The 17,153-nt window shown below is 38.1% G+C and overlaps 1 protein-coding gene across 2 annotated transcripts in view; it reads right to left on the bottom strand.

Annotated features, from left to right (window-relative positions):
- MRPL1 (mitochondrial ribosomal protein L1) overlaps positions 1-17,153 on the bottom strand; it is a 92,341-nt gene that overhangs the window by 48,552 nt on the left and 26,636 nt on the right. Inside the window, exons 4-6 of one of the 2 annotated variants that reach the window (XM_007998986.3) lie at positions 16,977-17,060; positions 14,663-14,734; positions 7,497-7,608 (exon numbers count right to left, since the gene is read on the bottom strand). In XM_007998986.3, coding sequence (XP_007997177.1) covers positions 7,497-7,608; positions 14,663-14,734; positions 16,977-17,060 — 268 coding nt within the window. The remainder of the gene's footprint in view (positions 1-7,496; positions 7,609-14,662; positions 14,735-16,976; positions 17,061-17,153) is intronic. The other variant, XM_007998987.3, reaches the window with a different exon arrangement.

The following is a 17,153-nucleotide window of genomic DNA, read 5'->3' as shown; positions in this document are numbered from 1 at the left end:
GACCATTTCCAATTATCATAACTAACTATATGGCTGAATTTAGGTCTTTATTTTGATATAAGTTTTCTATTTGCTTCATCTTATTTGTTCTTCTGTTCCTCCTTTACAGGTTTATTAAATTAAAAAATTTGGCATATCATTTTTATTCCCCTATTTATAGTTTTAAGCTATATTTATTTGTGTGAGTACGTTTTACTTGCTCTAGGGAGTACAATGTGCATACTTACCACAACCTACTTCCTATTAATACTGTTAATGCTTCATGTTAATACAAAATAAATTTGCGCCAGCTTATCTACCTCCTTGACTCCTTCGCCTTGTAGTACTATTGTCATACCCAAACCTGCTTTACTTCCTGTGCATTCATATTTAAAATAGTATTTACTAGGCTACTCAAGACCAAAATTAGGAAATCATTCTAGATTCCTCCCACTCCCTTACCCCCTACATTTAATCAGTAACTCCTGTTAATTCTAATTCTTAATATCCAACAACATCCTTCCTCATCTGTCTTCACTGCCACCACCAGACTCTTTCCTTCTTCATCTTTTACCCGGATGACTGCAATCAACTCCTCTCTGGTCTCTGTTCTTAAAGTTTCACCATCCTCATATGGCTACCCTGCCATTTATACAGTTCCCACAATACTCATTCTGATAAGCAAATCTTACATCATTCTTCTGACCTAAAGTTTTCAATGGCTCCTATTTGCAAAGAGGATAAAATCTAATCTCCATGGTATAGCACACAAAGCCCACTGTGACCTGGCCCACTGTCTATCACTGTCTAACCCCATTGACCACCAGTATCAGATAACATTTTATATATCAAATGATAGAAAGCTGCTTATAATTTCCTGAACACAACTGGCTCTCTCATACTTTGGTATATGTAAAATGGCCATTTCCTCTGCCTGATTCATGTAAGGAAAGCAAATGCCTATTCATGCTTACCTCTCAACTGCAATCTTCTTTATATAATCTCATTCTACAAAGCAGTCCCTCATTCCTCTACATACTTTGTGTATTTTCTACCAATAAACTTACTGCATTTTAGTGCAGCAGTTTGCTCTCATCTCTCTCCCCTCAGTGTTTACCTTCTTAAAGACAGAAAATGTCTTTTCACTTTATTTTTCAATCCTCAGTACTAAGTAGGCATGGCAATAATTATCTGCCTATTCAACAAATAAGTTATGAAGGTGATACATAAATACATGAAAAAGAATAGCTTCTCCTAAAGTAATTGTGGAGAATGAATAGTTACTTTAGGAATGATAGGGAGCTAATGATAATCATGGCCCACACATCGTATGTTATGTACCCAGCTTGTGTTTCATACATTATCACAAAAACAGTATGGGATGCATGTTATAATGAAACTCATTTTGTAGATGAATAAATAAAGGCACAAAATGTTAAAAAGTTTGCTCAAGGTCACAGTAAGTGACAAACTCAAGACAAAGAGAGATCTATGCTAACCGCTATTCTACTATGCTTTTCAATACAGCCAAATGTTAAATCATCACTGCTATTTCTAGGGCTTTGCTATCCCTTACTGCTGTGTAACTGCCTTCCTCTTTCTCCACTTTCATTTTTCTCCATGTTTTTAGGCTCTTCTATCTTCATTTTCTTTCTTCCTTTCACTTTCTTTTCCTTTAATTCTCTATTCAATTTCCATAATGAACATAATCTATACTATACAATCAAGTATTTCCTCCTAATATACTTTCTCTTTTCTTTTTTTTAATCAAGGAAAACAAAGTTAAGAAATAGTTAGAAAAGAGCTGAGTTAGGATTGCATATGTTACCTCCTGAAAGAAGTTTCAAGAAACAGAAAACTAAGAACAGACTTTTGAATATGGCAAAAGAAAAACCTGTGATAATTGAGAGAGCAATATTTTAGCTAAGTTATGGAAGAAAAAGCTGTAAGGAATACTAATGCTTGGTAACAAAATGAAGCTAATGTCTGAAGACCATTATTTGAAAAACTTAATATAAAACAACATAAAAAACTAAGATTGCAGCTAGAAAGGATAGTTGAATCAAATGAAGGTGCAGGGGTGAGGGGGGTTGTGATTTGCTTTTTGTTTGTTTAAACAAATCTGAGCATAAGTGGCCAGGCACAGTGGCTCATGCCTGTAATCCCAGCACTTTAGGAGACCACAGCAGGCAGATCACTTGAGCTCATGAGTTCAAGACCAGCCTGGCCAACATGGCAAAATCTCGTCTCTACTAAAAATTAAAAAACAAAAAAAACAAGAAAAACAAAAAAAAATTAGCCAGGTGTGGCGGTACATGCCTATAGTCCCAGCTACTCTGGTGGCTGAGGCAGGAGAATCACTTGAACCCAGGAGGCAGAGGTTGCAGTGAGCCAAGATTGTGGCTCTGCACTCCAGCCTGGGTGACACAGTAAGACTCTGTCTCAAAAAAAAAAAAAAAAAAAGAAAAGAAAAGAAAAAAAAAATCTGAGCATAAGTAACTGTTAAAAGTTAAACCAGTTTCTCTACTGCAGAAAACAAAACTGTTAGTTCTATGACCACAAGAACTTTGTCTGTCTTGTTCACTGTTATCACACCCAAGGCTTGGCACCTAGCAGATACTAACTACTATAAATACTATTATTCTAATAAAAAATCTATAAATTGTATATAGTCCAAGCTGGGTGTGGTGGCTCACACATGTAATCCCAGCACTTTGGGAAGCCGAGGGAGGTGGATCATTTGAGGTCAGGAGTTCGAGACCAGCCTGGCCAACATAGTGAAACCCCATCTCTACTAAAAATACAAAAAAAATTACCCGGGCATGGTAGCGGACACCTGTAATCTCAGCTACTCGGGAGGCTGAGGCAGGAGAATTGTATGAACCCAGGAGGGGGAAGTTGCAGTGAGTCAAAATGTACCACTGTGCTCCAGCCTAGGTGACAGAGTGAAACTCTGTCTTTAAAAAAAAAAAAAAAAAAAAAATTTATACTCTATTTTTAAATTACAGTTTAATCCTATATCTTCTACCAACTGAATGAGTGCTGTATTAAATGTTCATTCATTCATTCAAATATTTGTAGAGTATGTACTATTTTCCAGGTACTATATTCTAGGCAATGGGAATGTAGCAATGGACAAAACAAAACCATCCTTGTTCTAATGAGAGGAACTGAACACACATCACACACACACAGAAAGATGCTAAGAGTGATATGCCCTAAAATGAATATAAAAGCATAATAATGACATTTAGTGATAATAGGAAGTGGGAGTAATATTTTATATAGGATGGTCATGCAAGGTCTCTCTGTTTAGATGATGTTCAAATAAGAAAGTGAGCAAGGCAAGTAACCAAACAGTACTACTACAGACCCATGCAACAGTAAATCCAAAGACCTGAGGAGGGAGAGCACTAAGTGTATATGAGAAGACCAAGGAGGCCACCATGGCTGGAGTAAAGGAAGCAAAGGAAAGCATAACAGAACCAGCTGCAATAGATCCATAATTCATCTATAACAATTGTAACAGTACCTAATCATTAATGGAGTATTTCATACATGGATAATTTTTAAACTAATATGTGAAGGGGTAGAAATTTAGAAAAAAATCAAATTCATTACCTTGCAAAAATTCTCTGTTTTGGTATTTTCCCTTATATAACCAAAACTTCTGATTGTTCCAATAATGCAAACAAAACCCTGAAGTACAAGGTATTATTCTACGAGTTAAAAATACTACACATTACAAGAACTTTAATATCCATGAGTCTCATGTATGATACAACACCAACTTCCTTACAGAAAGCAGTGTCCTGCTCAGAAGATGTGAATATCTTTTGGACAAGTCTGCTGAGATATCCTTTGGACAAGACATCGAATAGAGCACTAGTGTTCAAGTCTAAGAGTTACAAGTTAAGAGGAATGCAAACAAGTGTAATTCTAATTTTCTAATCATGTCCCTTTCTCTCTTACCTGACAATAACTTAGTACAGTATAAAAGAATTTAACTGCTCCCATATATGCCACAGTACCTATCACAGGTTAAGTCAAGACTTTTTTTTGGCTGGGCACAGTGGCTCACGCTGTAATCCCAGCACTTTGGGAGGCCAAGCACTTTAGGAGGCTGAGGCAGGCAGATTACCTGAGGTAAGGAGTTCAGGACCAGCCTGGCCAACATGTCTCTACTAAAAATACAAAAATTAGCTGGGCATGGTGGCAAGTGCCTGTAATCGCAGCTACTTGGGAGGTTGAGGCAGAATCACTTGAACCCAGGAGGCGGAGGTTACAGTTAGCCAAGATTGCGCCCCTGCACTCCAGCCTGGCCAACAGAGGGAAACTCTGTCTCAAAAAAAAAAAAAGATATTTTTCACACTAGTGTTTTTGGTTTCTAAATGCTAATTTATAAATAAGAATAGAAATAAAAAAGTTTCAATTAATAAAACATATCTATATTAGAGATGAAAGAATTACAGAGGGTTCTTATATTGGGGAGGAAGCCAGATGATAAGCAAAATAAAACCAAATTTCTTAGAAGGAATTGTAAAAAACCGGTTTTAATAAAACAAAAAAGAAATATTGAGAAAACAAGTCTTTAAAAAAAACATTTTATACTCTATTTTTTAAATGAGCATTTGAAAAATAAAGAACTTGCCTACAGTTATGTAAGCAATTAAAATAAAATGAATAAATGCAGCATTAAGCAAGCTGCATGTACACACGCCCACTCCCATTAGTAAAACTGGAAATGGGAAACTAATGAGCTCAGCTGCAGGAGCTTGTTTTTTAATTTTCTCCACTTGCTCAAAATGTGATTTCTATTTTACACTGAAGACTTTTGTTGGATATAGGGGGAATCAAATGTTCTTAAACAAGAATCTGAATGAGCTTTGAAAATGCATAATAGAAGCTTCATTTGTTCTAATGCACATCTCATGTATTCTGTTTAACATTTTTGACAGGTTGATCATTTGTCTTCATGTCTAAAGAACACAAATGTTTTACCAGTGCCATTAAACAGATCATGTTGGGGTGAAAAGAAGGTGTCAGAGAAGGGAAAAGGTCCATCTCTTCTCTCAAGGTGCCTAAGCAAATGGGAGGGGAAAAACATACTTAGGTACTTGACCATGATATGTGAAGTTGTAATTCATTATGAAAGGAGAAATAAAGTAAAGCTCACTAATAGACATTTTATTAGGAAAGTTATTATTTGGAATAAAGAAATAAGTTATTTGAAAACTAAAAAAGGTTCCAAATATTGAGATGACTATGGGGAAAAAAACCAAAACCCCTCAAGGCTTAAAAAAAAAAAGAAGTTAAAAGGGTTATACAGAGAATGGATAAAGTAGCAAAGATGACAAAATTAATGTCTCTTAAAAATCAGTTCGGCCGGGCGTGGTGGCTCAAGCCTGTAATCCCAGCACTTTGGGAGGCCGAGACGGGCGGATCACGAGGTCAGAAGATCGAGACCATCCTGGCTAACACGGTGAAACCCCGTCTCTACTAAAAACTACAAAAAAACTAGCCGGGCGCGGTGGCGAGCACCTGTAGTCCCAGCTACTCGGGAGGCTGAGGCAGGAGAATGGCGTGAACCTGGGAGGCGGAGCTTGCAGTGAGCTGAGATCCGGCCACTGCACTCCAGCCTGGGCGACAGAGCGAGACTCTGTCTCAAAAAAAAAAAAAAAAAATCAGTTCATCATGCAAAGCAAGGAGCTAGATATCTAGAATACAAATATACTAGTATTCATTTTTGGTTTTGACTATATTTAGTACTGTTTGTTTTGCTCTGATTTGAGCTTGAATTTAATTAAACACAAAAAATTTATGAGAAATATTTTCATCAAATTCAACTGCAATTCTGGTTTAATTTTTAAAATATGTTCAGTTTTAGGTCTTACTTAAGAAAGAATATAAACTGGATTCCATGATAACAAATACTGCTGTAAGGGAAATCACTAATAAAAAGTGCCAGACACCAGTTCAAAATCTAATAAATATTTATGACTTAATGCATGCTATCAAAAATAATCAAACAAAACTCTAACACAACAAAAGAACTAGAAAGTCCATTTGAATTTAATTTACAGGTCATGATCTAGAATTCAGACAAGTTGTTAGTGGCTAGGATATATAAACATTTTAGCAGGATTTTTTTAGCTCAATTAGAGTTAAAATTTGGAGACAAACCTACTAACACAATTTTAAAATATTTGTTCTGTTTACACTACAAATTTTTATTTGAAATAATAATATACCAGACATCCAGCACTACCTAAAACAAACTGTGTCAGCAAGTGAACTTGTTTTCCTCTCAAATGCACTCCATTTCCATTAATGATGGCACTTATTAGGAGAGGTCTCTAGTCTTAAAAAACCTCAGTATCATTCGACTCTTCCTTTTCTCCCCCTCAACCTGTCCATTCCTAATTAATTGCTAAGTCCTAATATCCTTGATGTTTATACACTTCACTCCAGTCTTGTTATGAAGACCTTAGCTTCAACATTACACTTATTAGTCTCTTGCCATTGCACCCAAACTGGTTTCCCTGTCTCTCATTTCAATTATCTTAAAACCTCTTGCCAGATTAAAGCTCTAAAGAACAGATTATGTCACTCCCATCTCAAAAACTTCTAAGGTAGTCCTGCTGAATATAGAATGCAGATGTTCGTGCTCATTAGCCCATCATTCAAAGTTCTTCTCAATACGGCATCAATCTACCTTTCCAACATCATATCCCACTATTCTCTTCTATGTCAATGTAAGGGCACCATTCCCCACAGTCAAAGAGAGCTAATTAATATTTCTTGTACCTGGCCTATGATTTCTGACTTAGTGTTTATGATTAATTCACTCCTTCTTCTTAAAATAATATTCTCCTCAATCAATTCATCCAATTACTGTTACTTTATGTTTAAATGTTACCTCTTTTATGATGCCTTCCCTGATTCCCCACCTACGTGTAAACTCCACCTCCACTGAACATCCCTAGCACTTTTTAAATTTATTATATAATACCTTACACTTTATAACATAGCTCTTTATTTAGTGATCTTAACTTTCTTATTCGATTTCTTAAGGAGAAAATATCCATAAGCAGAAAACTTCTTAAGAGAAATTAGCTCGAGAGCCATGCATATGGTCAACATTCATACATACATTTAACACTTTTAAATAACTGGGCATACATATTATATTGATAAACAGGGATGAAAGCCAATAAAACAGTATGATGATAATATACTGAGTGGATAATACATTTCACTAATTGGGAGCTAGACTTTGATCTAAATTTTTAAAACTGGTATTATAAAGTAACTAGGTTTTCAAATCATATTAGATTACCAGTATTAATGCCAAAGCGGGGAAAAAAAAAATCAAACCCATAGGTTCTTGTAACTCAAACTCAAATACCAGGACACACTATTTATTCTACATATATATGAACAATTTTGTTTCTTAACTAAGCAAAGTTCACAAGAAAGTTGTTGACAGGATATTGAAATAATAGGAATTCTCTTACTTCGAGAAACCCTTGGAAATCTTTTACCCAGCTTCTTCCTTAATCGATTAAGTTCAGGCATTATTTCTGGAACGGCTACATAAAAGTCTACAACAATTTCATCATCCCAAATCTGAAAATAAAAAAAAAGAAAGGTGACCGCAGATGAGATGAAAAGCTTTATCATTCTGAAAAAGTACAACGTAGTCATTTCCTTTATAATTCAGAAAACAGACATTAAACACAATTCTTTTCTTCAAACACAAGGATCATACAAATACACCTGCCAATTATAAAAACCATCAGAAGCAAAACATTTTCCTTTACTTTAAAAACAGTCACATCCATTAAAAAAAAAAAAAAATTAATGGTTTCTTCTTTTGGGTTGTGTTAGGCAAAAGTGTCACAAGTTAAAACACAGCAATGAATGTGTGCATGGCTCACAGAATCCCACAAAGTTAAATTCATATATTTATTAAAACGGAAGAAACCTACAAAAGCTGAAAATTTTGCAACAGATCACATGTAAAATTAATAACCACTAACTGCCAAACTCACTAGCAACCACTAGCTTCCTAAATTTAGAGCATCAGAGAACTGAATTTATAATTATTTTCACAAAGAACTGAAACTAAAAATTTCCTTAACACCAATAACTAAGAATAAAAGAAGAGGGGGTGATCAAAGACGAGTTCATTTATAGTTTATTATTCATACTCTATATCCATTCTCAGAACAAAGGAATTAATATTCAATTTTTAGAAAACATTTTTATTAATTCAGGCAAGCGCCTAAAATAACTATTATACTAGTACAATATACTCCACTTAAACTCCACTTAATATACTTCACTTAAATATACAATATACTCCACTTAAACTCCACACCTGTAATCCCAGCACTTTGGGAGATCAAAGCAGGCAAATCAATTGGGCTCAGGAGTTTGAAATTAGCCTGGGCAATAAGGCGAAACCCCGTCTCTACAAAAAATACAAAAATTAGCCAGGCGTGGTAGCACACGTCTGTAGTCCCAGGTAACCGGAAGCTGAGGTGAGAGGATAGCTTGAAGCCAGGAAGGCAGAGGTTGCAGTAAGCCAAGATCGTGCCACTGCCTGAGCAAGAAATATTTTATCAATGATTCTCTTTGTATGAAATCTTACCACAATATGCCATTCAAAGCCTTGATTTAGGGGTACACAGTGAATTAAAAACTTGAATTCTGACAAAATTAAGCAATGACTATGGAATTTTATCCTTCTGTTACTATTCTTTGTACAAATTTTTAGTCCTTAATTAACATACTCTCCTCTCCTTAACAGTAACTTACATTAAATGGGCACTTCTCATGTGCCAAGCATTCTGCTAAACGTTTAATATAATTTAGAACACCCAGTCTTCACCACAACCCTTGAGACAGGTACCAATATTGACCACACATTCCAGATTTAAAAAACTGAGGGCTCAGGGGAGGATGAGTCAGTCTGTACACACCTAAGAGGCAGAACTAGAACTGAAATACAGGCAGTGTGGGTCCAGAACCAGGGCTCTCATCACTGGAAATAGGAAAGCAGAGGTAATTTCTAAATGTCAAAGAACTGTATGTGAGATTTCTATTCCAAGACTTTCCAATCCTAATTCTATGACATGTTCCTTTAAATTAAAATTATGTTTGGAAGTTATGCTGTAAGTAAGATTATATCTTGGAATATTAAAAAACGGTGGCTGGAAATCATGCTCTTAGAGACGAGTGAAAATATGAATTTACTTTAAAATCACTCAGAACCAGGCATATCTGTGATGTTTCAAAATAAAGTAAAATAAATTTAATAAATGAATGTATTATCCAAGAAATTACTATGTGGCACGGTGGCTCACACCTGTAATCCCAGCACTTCAGGAGGCTGAGGCAGGTTGGATTGCCTGAGGTCAGGAGTTCGGGACCAGTGAGCCGAGACTGCGCCATTGCACTCCAGCCTGGGCAACAAGAGTGAAACTCCATCTCAAAAAGAAAAAAGAAAAGAAAAGAAATGACTATGTATATTTATCCTACTTGGCATTTTACAGAGCTAAGTAAAATGATACATTAAAAACACAGGAATGTATAAAAAATTGCAGCCATAGTATTATTTACAAAACTGTATTAAATTTACTTCATAACCTGAATACCTTCTAAAAATAACATGGACTAGCTTTAAAAAGTCACCATGGGGTAACTTGCAAACTTATTCTATGATGCTGTACACAGGTGGCATGCTCTCTCTATTAACAGACCCTCTACTGGGGCCCTAAAGAGAAATTCTGTACCTGTTAATATTTTCTATACTACAGAATTTTAAAATGTCTTTGTCTTCCTTATTTGGGTTACTTTAAAAAATGTGTTTCATTTACTGAACTTACAGCTTCATCACTTTCTGCTCCATTACCATTTCTTTCTTGAGAAGTAACTCCTTGCTTAACATTTAAGAACCAAAGGCTAGGTGTGGTGGCTTGGCCGGGAGCAGTGGCTCATGCCTATAATCCCAACACTTTGGGAGGCTGAGGTGGGCAGATCAGTTGAGGCCAGGAGTTCAAGACCAGCCTGGCCAATGTGGCAAAACTCCGTCTCTACTAAAAATACAAACATTAGCCAGGCATGGTGGCAGGCACTTGTAATCTCAGCTACTAGGGAGGCTGAGGCAGGAGAATCACTTGAACTCAGGAGGCAGAGGTTGCAGTGAGCCAAGATCACCCCACTGCACTCCAGCCTGGGTGATGAAACGACACTCTGTCTCAAAAAAAAAAAAAAAAAAAAAAAAAGAACCAGAGGAGTGGCTATGACAGTTCTACAAGGTAACTTTTGTGGTTGCAAGAAGAAAATAGAAAGCTGTATACAAAAAAAAAAAAAGAAAGCTGTATACAAACTCAAGATTAGTTGTCTGATTCTAGACACCCAGCTCTATTCTCAAATTCCCAAACATTTGTGATGATTATTTTTTAATAATTAAAAAAGTTTTAATAATTTTTTAATTAAAATTAATAATACATCAGAAAGAACTGGGTACCACAGACTTGGCCTAGAACCTGTATTAAAGCATACTCTTCCTACTTTTCACTAGTTCTGCAACCAAAAATCACTCTGAAGACCCTCTTTAAAAATCCAGAATCCTCACCAAATTTAGAGTACTTTTAGGGGAGGAAAAAAAAAACTATGAGCACTGCTGTATATCTCAAAGGATGTGTCCAGTTAAAAGTTCCCCAAATGAAAATTTGAATATGGGACAAAGGATAAATTTTCAAGTCACTATTTCCTGTCTACTTCCTCCTCCCCAGAAAAAATTCCATAACATATAGGAATGCTTCTGATTTTTGCACATTGATTTTGTATCCTGAGACTGCTGAAGTTGCTTATCAGCTTAAGGAGATTCCGGGCTGAGACGATGGGGTTTTCTAAATACACAATCATGTCATCTGCAAACAGGGACAATTTAACTTCCTCTTTTCCTAATTGAATACCCTTTATTTCTTTATCCTGCCTGATTGCCCTAGCCAAAACTTCTGCCCTGGCCAGAACACTACGTTGAATAGGAGTGGTGAAAGAGGGCATCCCTGTCTTGTGCCAGTTTTCAAAGGGAATACTTCCAGGTTTTGCCCATTCAGTATGATATTGGCTGTGGGTTTGTCATAAATAGCTCTTATTATTTTGAGATACATCCCATGAATACCTAGTTTATTGAGAGATTTTAGCATGAAGCGCTGTTGAATTTTGTCAAAGGCCTTTTCTGCATCTATTGAGATAATCAAGTGGTTTTTGTGTTTGGTTCTCTTTATATGCTGGATTACGTTTATTGATTTGCGTATGTTGAACCAGCCTTGCATCCCAGGGATGAAGCCCACTTGATCATGGTGGATAAGCTTTTTGATGTGCTGCTGGATTCGGTTTGCCAGTATTTTATTGGATTTTTGCATCGATGTTCATCAGGGATATTGGTCTAAAGTTCTCTTTTTTTGTTGTGTCTCTGCCAGGCTTTGGTATCAGGATGATGCTGGCCTCATAAAATGAGTTAGGGAGGATTCCCTCTTTTTCTATTGATCAGAATTGTTTCAGAAGGAATGGTACCAGCTCCTTTGTACCTCTGGCAGAACTCGGCTGTGAATTCGTCTGGTCCTGGACTCTTTTTGGTTGACAGGCTATTAATTATTGCCTCAATTTCAGAGCCTATTATTGGTCTATTCAGGGATTCAATTTCTTCCTGGTTTAGTCTTGGGAGGGTGTGTCTAGGAATTTATCCATTTCTTCCAGATTTTCTAGTTTATTTGTGTAGAGGTGTTTACAGTATTCTCTGATGGTAGTCTGTATTTCTGTGGGATTGGTGGCGATATCCTCTTTATCATTTTTTATTGTGTCTATTTGATTCTTCTCTCTTTTCTTCTTTATTAGTCTTGCTAGAGGTCTATCAATTTTGTTTATTTTTTCAAAAAACCAGTTCCTGGATTCACTGATTTTTTTGAAGGGTTTTTTGTGTCTCCATCTCCTTCAGTTCTGCTCTGATCTTAGTTATTTCTTGCTGTCTGCTAGCTTTCGAATGTGTTTTTCTCTTGCTTCTCTAGTTCTTTTAATTATGATGTTAGGGTGTCAATTTTAGATCTGTCCTGCTTTCTCTTGTGGGCATTTAGTGCTATAAATTTCCCTCTACACACTGCTTTAAATGTGTCCCAGAGATTCTGGTATGTTGTGTCTTTGTTGTCATAGGTTTTGAAGAACATCTTTATTTCTGCCTTCATTTCGTTAGGTACCCAGTAGTCATTCAGGAGCAGGTTGTTCAGTTTCCATGTAGTTGAGCGGTTTTCAGTATCTCAATCCTGAGTTCTAGTTTGATTGCACTGTGGTCTGAGAGACAGTTTGTTATAATTTCTGTTCTTGTACATTTGCTGAGGAGTGCTTTACTTCCAACTATGTGGTCAATTTTGGAATAAGTGTGATGTGGTGCTGAGAAGAATATATATTCTGTTGATTTGGGGTGGAGAGTTCTGTAGATGTCTATTAGGTCCACTTGCTGCAGAGCTGAGTTCAACTCCTGGATATTCTTGCTAACTTTCTGTCTCGTTGATCTGTCTAATGTTAACAGTGGGTTGTTAAAGTCTCCCATTATTATTGTGTGGGAGTCTAAGTCTCTTTGTAGGTCTCTAAGTACTTGCTTTATGAACCTGGGTGCTCCTGTATTGGGTGCATATATATTTAGGATAGTTGGCTCTTCTTGTTGAATTGATAGGGTGGGGAACATCACACACCAGGGCCTGTCGTGGGGTTGGGGGAGGAGGGAGGGATAGCATCAGGAGATATACCTAATGTAAATGACGAGTTAATGGGTGCAGCACACCAACATGGCACATACATACATACGTAACAAACCTGAACGTTGTGCACATGTGCCCTAGAACTTAAAGTATAATAATAAAAAAAAATCCATAACATAAATGATTTTATTTAGAGGAGAAACTTTCAGAGAGAACACTAAGAAAAATCTTTTGTATTTTCAGAAATAACTCCATGCCTCTTCTTCCTACCTCTTAAAAAGGAAAAAAAAAAGTCCTTGGTTTCAAAGTGGCTCCCCAAGCTCCGTTATTTTCTTATTTATTTATTTGTTTATTTATTTTATTTATTAATTTTTTGGAGACAGAGTCTCATTCTGTTGCCTAGGCTGGAGTGTAGGCGCAATCTCGGCTCACTACAAACTCCTCAAGAGATTCTCATGCCTCAGCCTCCCAAGTAGCTGGGATTACAGGCATGCACCACCACGCCTGGCTAATTTTTGTATTTTTAGGAGAGGTGGGGATTCACCGTGTTGGTCAGGATGGTCCCAAACTCCTGGCCTCAAGTGATCTGCCCACCTCAGCCTCCCAAAGTGCTGAGATTACAGACATGAGCCACGGCACCCAGCAAAGCTGTGTTACTTTCTTTTTTTTTTTTTTTTTTTTTTTTTGAGACGGAGTCTTGCTCTGTCGCCTGGGCTGGAGTGCAGTGGCCGGATCTCAGCTCACTGCAAGCTCCGCCTCCCGGGTTTACGCCATTCTCCTGCCTCAGCCTCCCGAGTAGCTGGGACTACAGGCGCCCGCCACCTCGCCCGGCTAGTTTTTTTTGTGTGTGTTTTTAGTAGAGACGGGGTTTCACCGTGTTAGCCAGGATGGTCTCGATCTCCTGACCTCGTGATCCGCCCGTCTCGGCCTCCCAAAGTGCTGGAATTACAGGCTTGAGCCACCGCGCCCGGCCAGCTGTGTTACTTTCTAAAGGCAGGCTATATAATCATTTGTTGCTACCATACTGAGCCTATGCCACTCTGAAAGGATTAGGAGCTAAAAATTAACAGGAACCAAAAGCACCAACATTATAGAGGGCAGATACCATACTTTATGATCTACTAAGTGAATTACACCTTCACTCCAAAAAAAAACCCACAAATATTTGATCTTCAAAACATGAACAGAGGTGTCCATGGGTATCAATGAAATCCACGCAACCTTTTGGATTTCATTTTAAACCTTACATTCAAAACCAGAGTCACATTGCCCTTTCCTATCTATCCACAAAACTCTCGTAGATAAAAAAGAAGTAAGCAAAAAATAGTATTAATAATAATCATCATCATCATCACAATAATGTAAGTCAAATATAATCAATATTAGACTATCTGAGGTTGGGTGTGGTGGCTCACACCTGTAATCCCAGTACTTTGGGAGGCCAAGGCAGGAGGATTTCTTGATGACAAGAGTTCAGGACCAGCCTGGGCAACAAGCAAGAACCCCATCTCTACAAAAAAATTAGCCGAGTGTAGTTGCATGCACCTTTAGTCCCAGCTACTCAGAAGGCTGAAGCAGGAGGATTGCTTGAGCTCAGGAGCTCAGGAGTTCAAGGCTGCAGTGAGCCATAATTGCACCACCATATTCTAGTCTGGGCAACAGAGAGAGACCTTGTCTCAAACACACACACACACACAGAGACACACATATACACACAAAATAAGACTGTCTGGATCATTTTCTCCTAGCTTCATTTTGAAACTGAAAAAGGTTGGAAATTTTTTTCCTGCTCTTATAAAGACCTACTATTTATTGTAAGATATGAGACTAGTGTTCTACATATAATAAATCAAAGAATGGCAAAGATAAGAGAATCATCTCTATACCTAATGAACATGAAAACAACACTGTACCTTCTGTATCAGACTAGTGCCTCCTGCAAATGCAGCTCCATTTTCTTCTGCTATTTTGACCTCTGATGCATTCTACCAAAACACACAGTTTGAACATCAGTCATTAATTTTAAATACATTCAGTCTGCTTTGAAGTATGTTGTATCACAGTTCAAAGTACAAATTGTAGCTTTTGTTTTTAATTGAAAATGTGGGCCGGGCGCGGTGGCTCAAGCCTGTAATCCCAGCACTTTGGGAGGCCGAGACGGGCGGATCACGAGGTCAGGAGATCGAGACTATCCTGGCTAACATGGTGAAACCCCGTCTCTACTAAAAAATACAAAAAACTAGCCGGGCGCGGTGGCGGGCGCCTGTAGTCCCAGCTACTCGGGAGGCTGAGGCAGGAGAATGGCATAAACCCGGGAGGCGGAGCTTGCAGTGAGCTGAGATCCGGGCACTGCACTCCGGCCTGGGTGACAGAGCGAGACTCCGTCTCAAAAAAAAAAAAAAAAAGAAAAAAAAGAAAATGTGGCTGGATCACACTGGTAATCCCAGAAGTTTGGGAGACTGAGGCGGGTAGCTCCCCTGAGGTCAGGAGTTCAAGACTAGCCTGGCCAACATGGCAAAACTCTGTTTCTATTAAAAATACAAAAATTGGCTGGACATGGTGGCACACACCTGTAGTCCCAGCTACTCAGGAGGCTGAGGCAGGAGAATCCTTGGACCCAGGATGGGGAGGATGTAGTGAGCCGAGATTGCACCACTGCACTCCAGCCTCAGTGGCAGAGTAAGACTCCATCTCAAAAAAAAAAAAAAGAAAAAGAAAAGAAAATGCAAACCAAGTGCAGTGAGTCACACCTGTAATCCCAACACTTTGGCAGGCTGAGTCAAGAGGATTGCTTGAAGCCAGGAGTTCCAGACCAGCCTGGGCAACAAAGTGAGACCCCCATCTCTACAAAAAAAATATCTTAAAAATTAGCCTGCCATGCTGGGCGTGGTGGCTCATGCCCGTAATGTCAACACTTTGAGGCCAAGGCAGGCGGATCACCTAAGGTCAGGAGTTGGAGACCAGCCTGACCAATATGGAGAAATACTGTCTGTACTAAAAATACAAAATTAGCCAGGTGTGGTGGTGTATGCCTGTAATCATAGCTACTCGGGAGGCTGAGGCAAGAGAGTCGCTTGAACCTGGGAGGCAGAGGTTGTGGTAAGCCGAGAGCGCGCCATTGCACTCCAGCCTGGGCAACAAGAGCAAGACTCCATCTCAAAAAAGAAAAAACATTAGCCTGCCATATAGTGGCTAGCACCTGTAGTTCCAGCTACTCAGTAGGCTAAGGCAGGCAGGAGAATTGCTTGAGCCCAGGAGTCTGAGGCTATAGTGAGTATGACTGCACCACTGTACTCCAGCCTGGACAACAGACCAAGACCCTGTCTCAAAGAAGAACTGAATGCATCACTTTTCAATTAAAAGAATCAGAGATACTACATTCAGAACAATTGTAGTTTGTGGATGATTAAAAAAGAAATTCATAAACACATTAGAAACAAACATTTATAAATACAGGACAGTTTTATAAAGACTAGATACTTTCGGCTAGGAGTGCAGTGGCTCACGCCTGTAATCTCAGCACTTTGGGAGGCCAAGGCGGGTGGATCACGAGCTCAGGAGATCAAGACCACCCTGGCTAACACGGTGAAACCCACTTCTGTACTAAAAATACAAAAAAAATTAGCCAGGTGTGGTGGCAGGCGCCTGTAGTCCCAGCTACTCGGGAAGCTGAGGCAGGACAATGGCATGAACCTGGAAGGTGGAGCTTGCAGTGAGCCGAGATTGCGCCACTGCACTCCAGACTGGGCGACTGAGCGAGATTCCATCTCAAAAAAAAAAAAAAAAAAAAAAAAAGACTAGATTCTTTTAAAAGTTGTGGTTTCTAAGGCCCCACAGCACTAAATGGTTCCACTGATTTAAAATCATCTTATTGTTATTTGGGGAGGGAAGTTTGAACAGAAAGCAGTAGTTAGTAGGATAAATTGATAAATTCCACTCTTTTCTTCAGTTTCTTGTAAGAAACATAATGTAGCATTCTGGTAATGATGAAACTAATGTTCTAATCTAGCTCTTTCTCAAGCTAATAACATAACCTCAAACAAATCATCTAACTGTTTTGAGCTCCAAAAGGGGAAAATAGGACTAGGTGAATGTTAGGATTTTCTCTAACTCCATTTATTCAGGGTGCTAATCATTGGTTAATAATTAAGTGATCTCTAAATAATAATAATTAAGTGATCTCTAAAAAAAATTAAATGATATAAATAGTTGATGGAAGTTACTTACCTCTGTAAATACAGCAACTTTATTGATTTCGGAAGCAAATGGGTATGGCAAACTAAGAACACTGGTAAATGGCGCCACGTTTTTCTAAACACGCAACAAGGAAAAATAATTATGTAAAGTTAATCTTTTCTGTCTCTCACATACTCTATATAAAACAAGAACGGACATGTTTTGTTT

This window comes from Chlorocebus sabaeus, chromosome 7, assembly GCF_047675955.1.
Source record: "Chlorocebus sabaeus isolate Y175 chromosome 7, mChlSab1.0.hap1, whole genome shotgun sequence".
NCBI classification, from domain to species: domain Eukaryota; kingdom Metazoa; phylum Chordata; class Mammalia; order Primates; family Cercopithecidae; genus Chlorocebus; species Chlorocebus sabaeus.
This window is presented reverse-complemented; position numbering and strand designations above follow the sequence as displayed.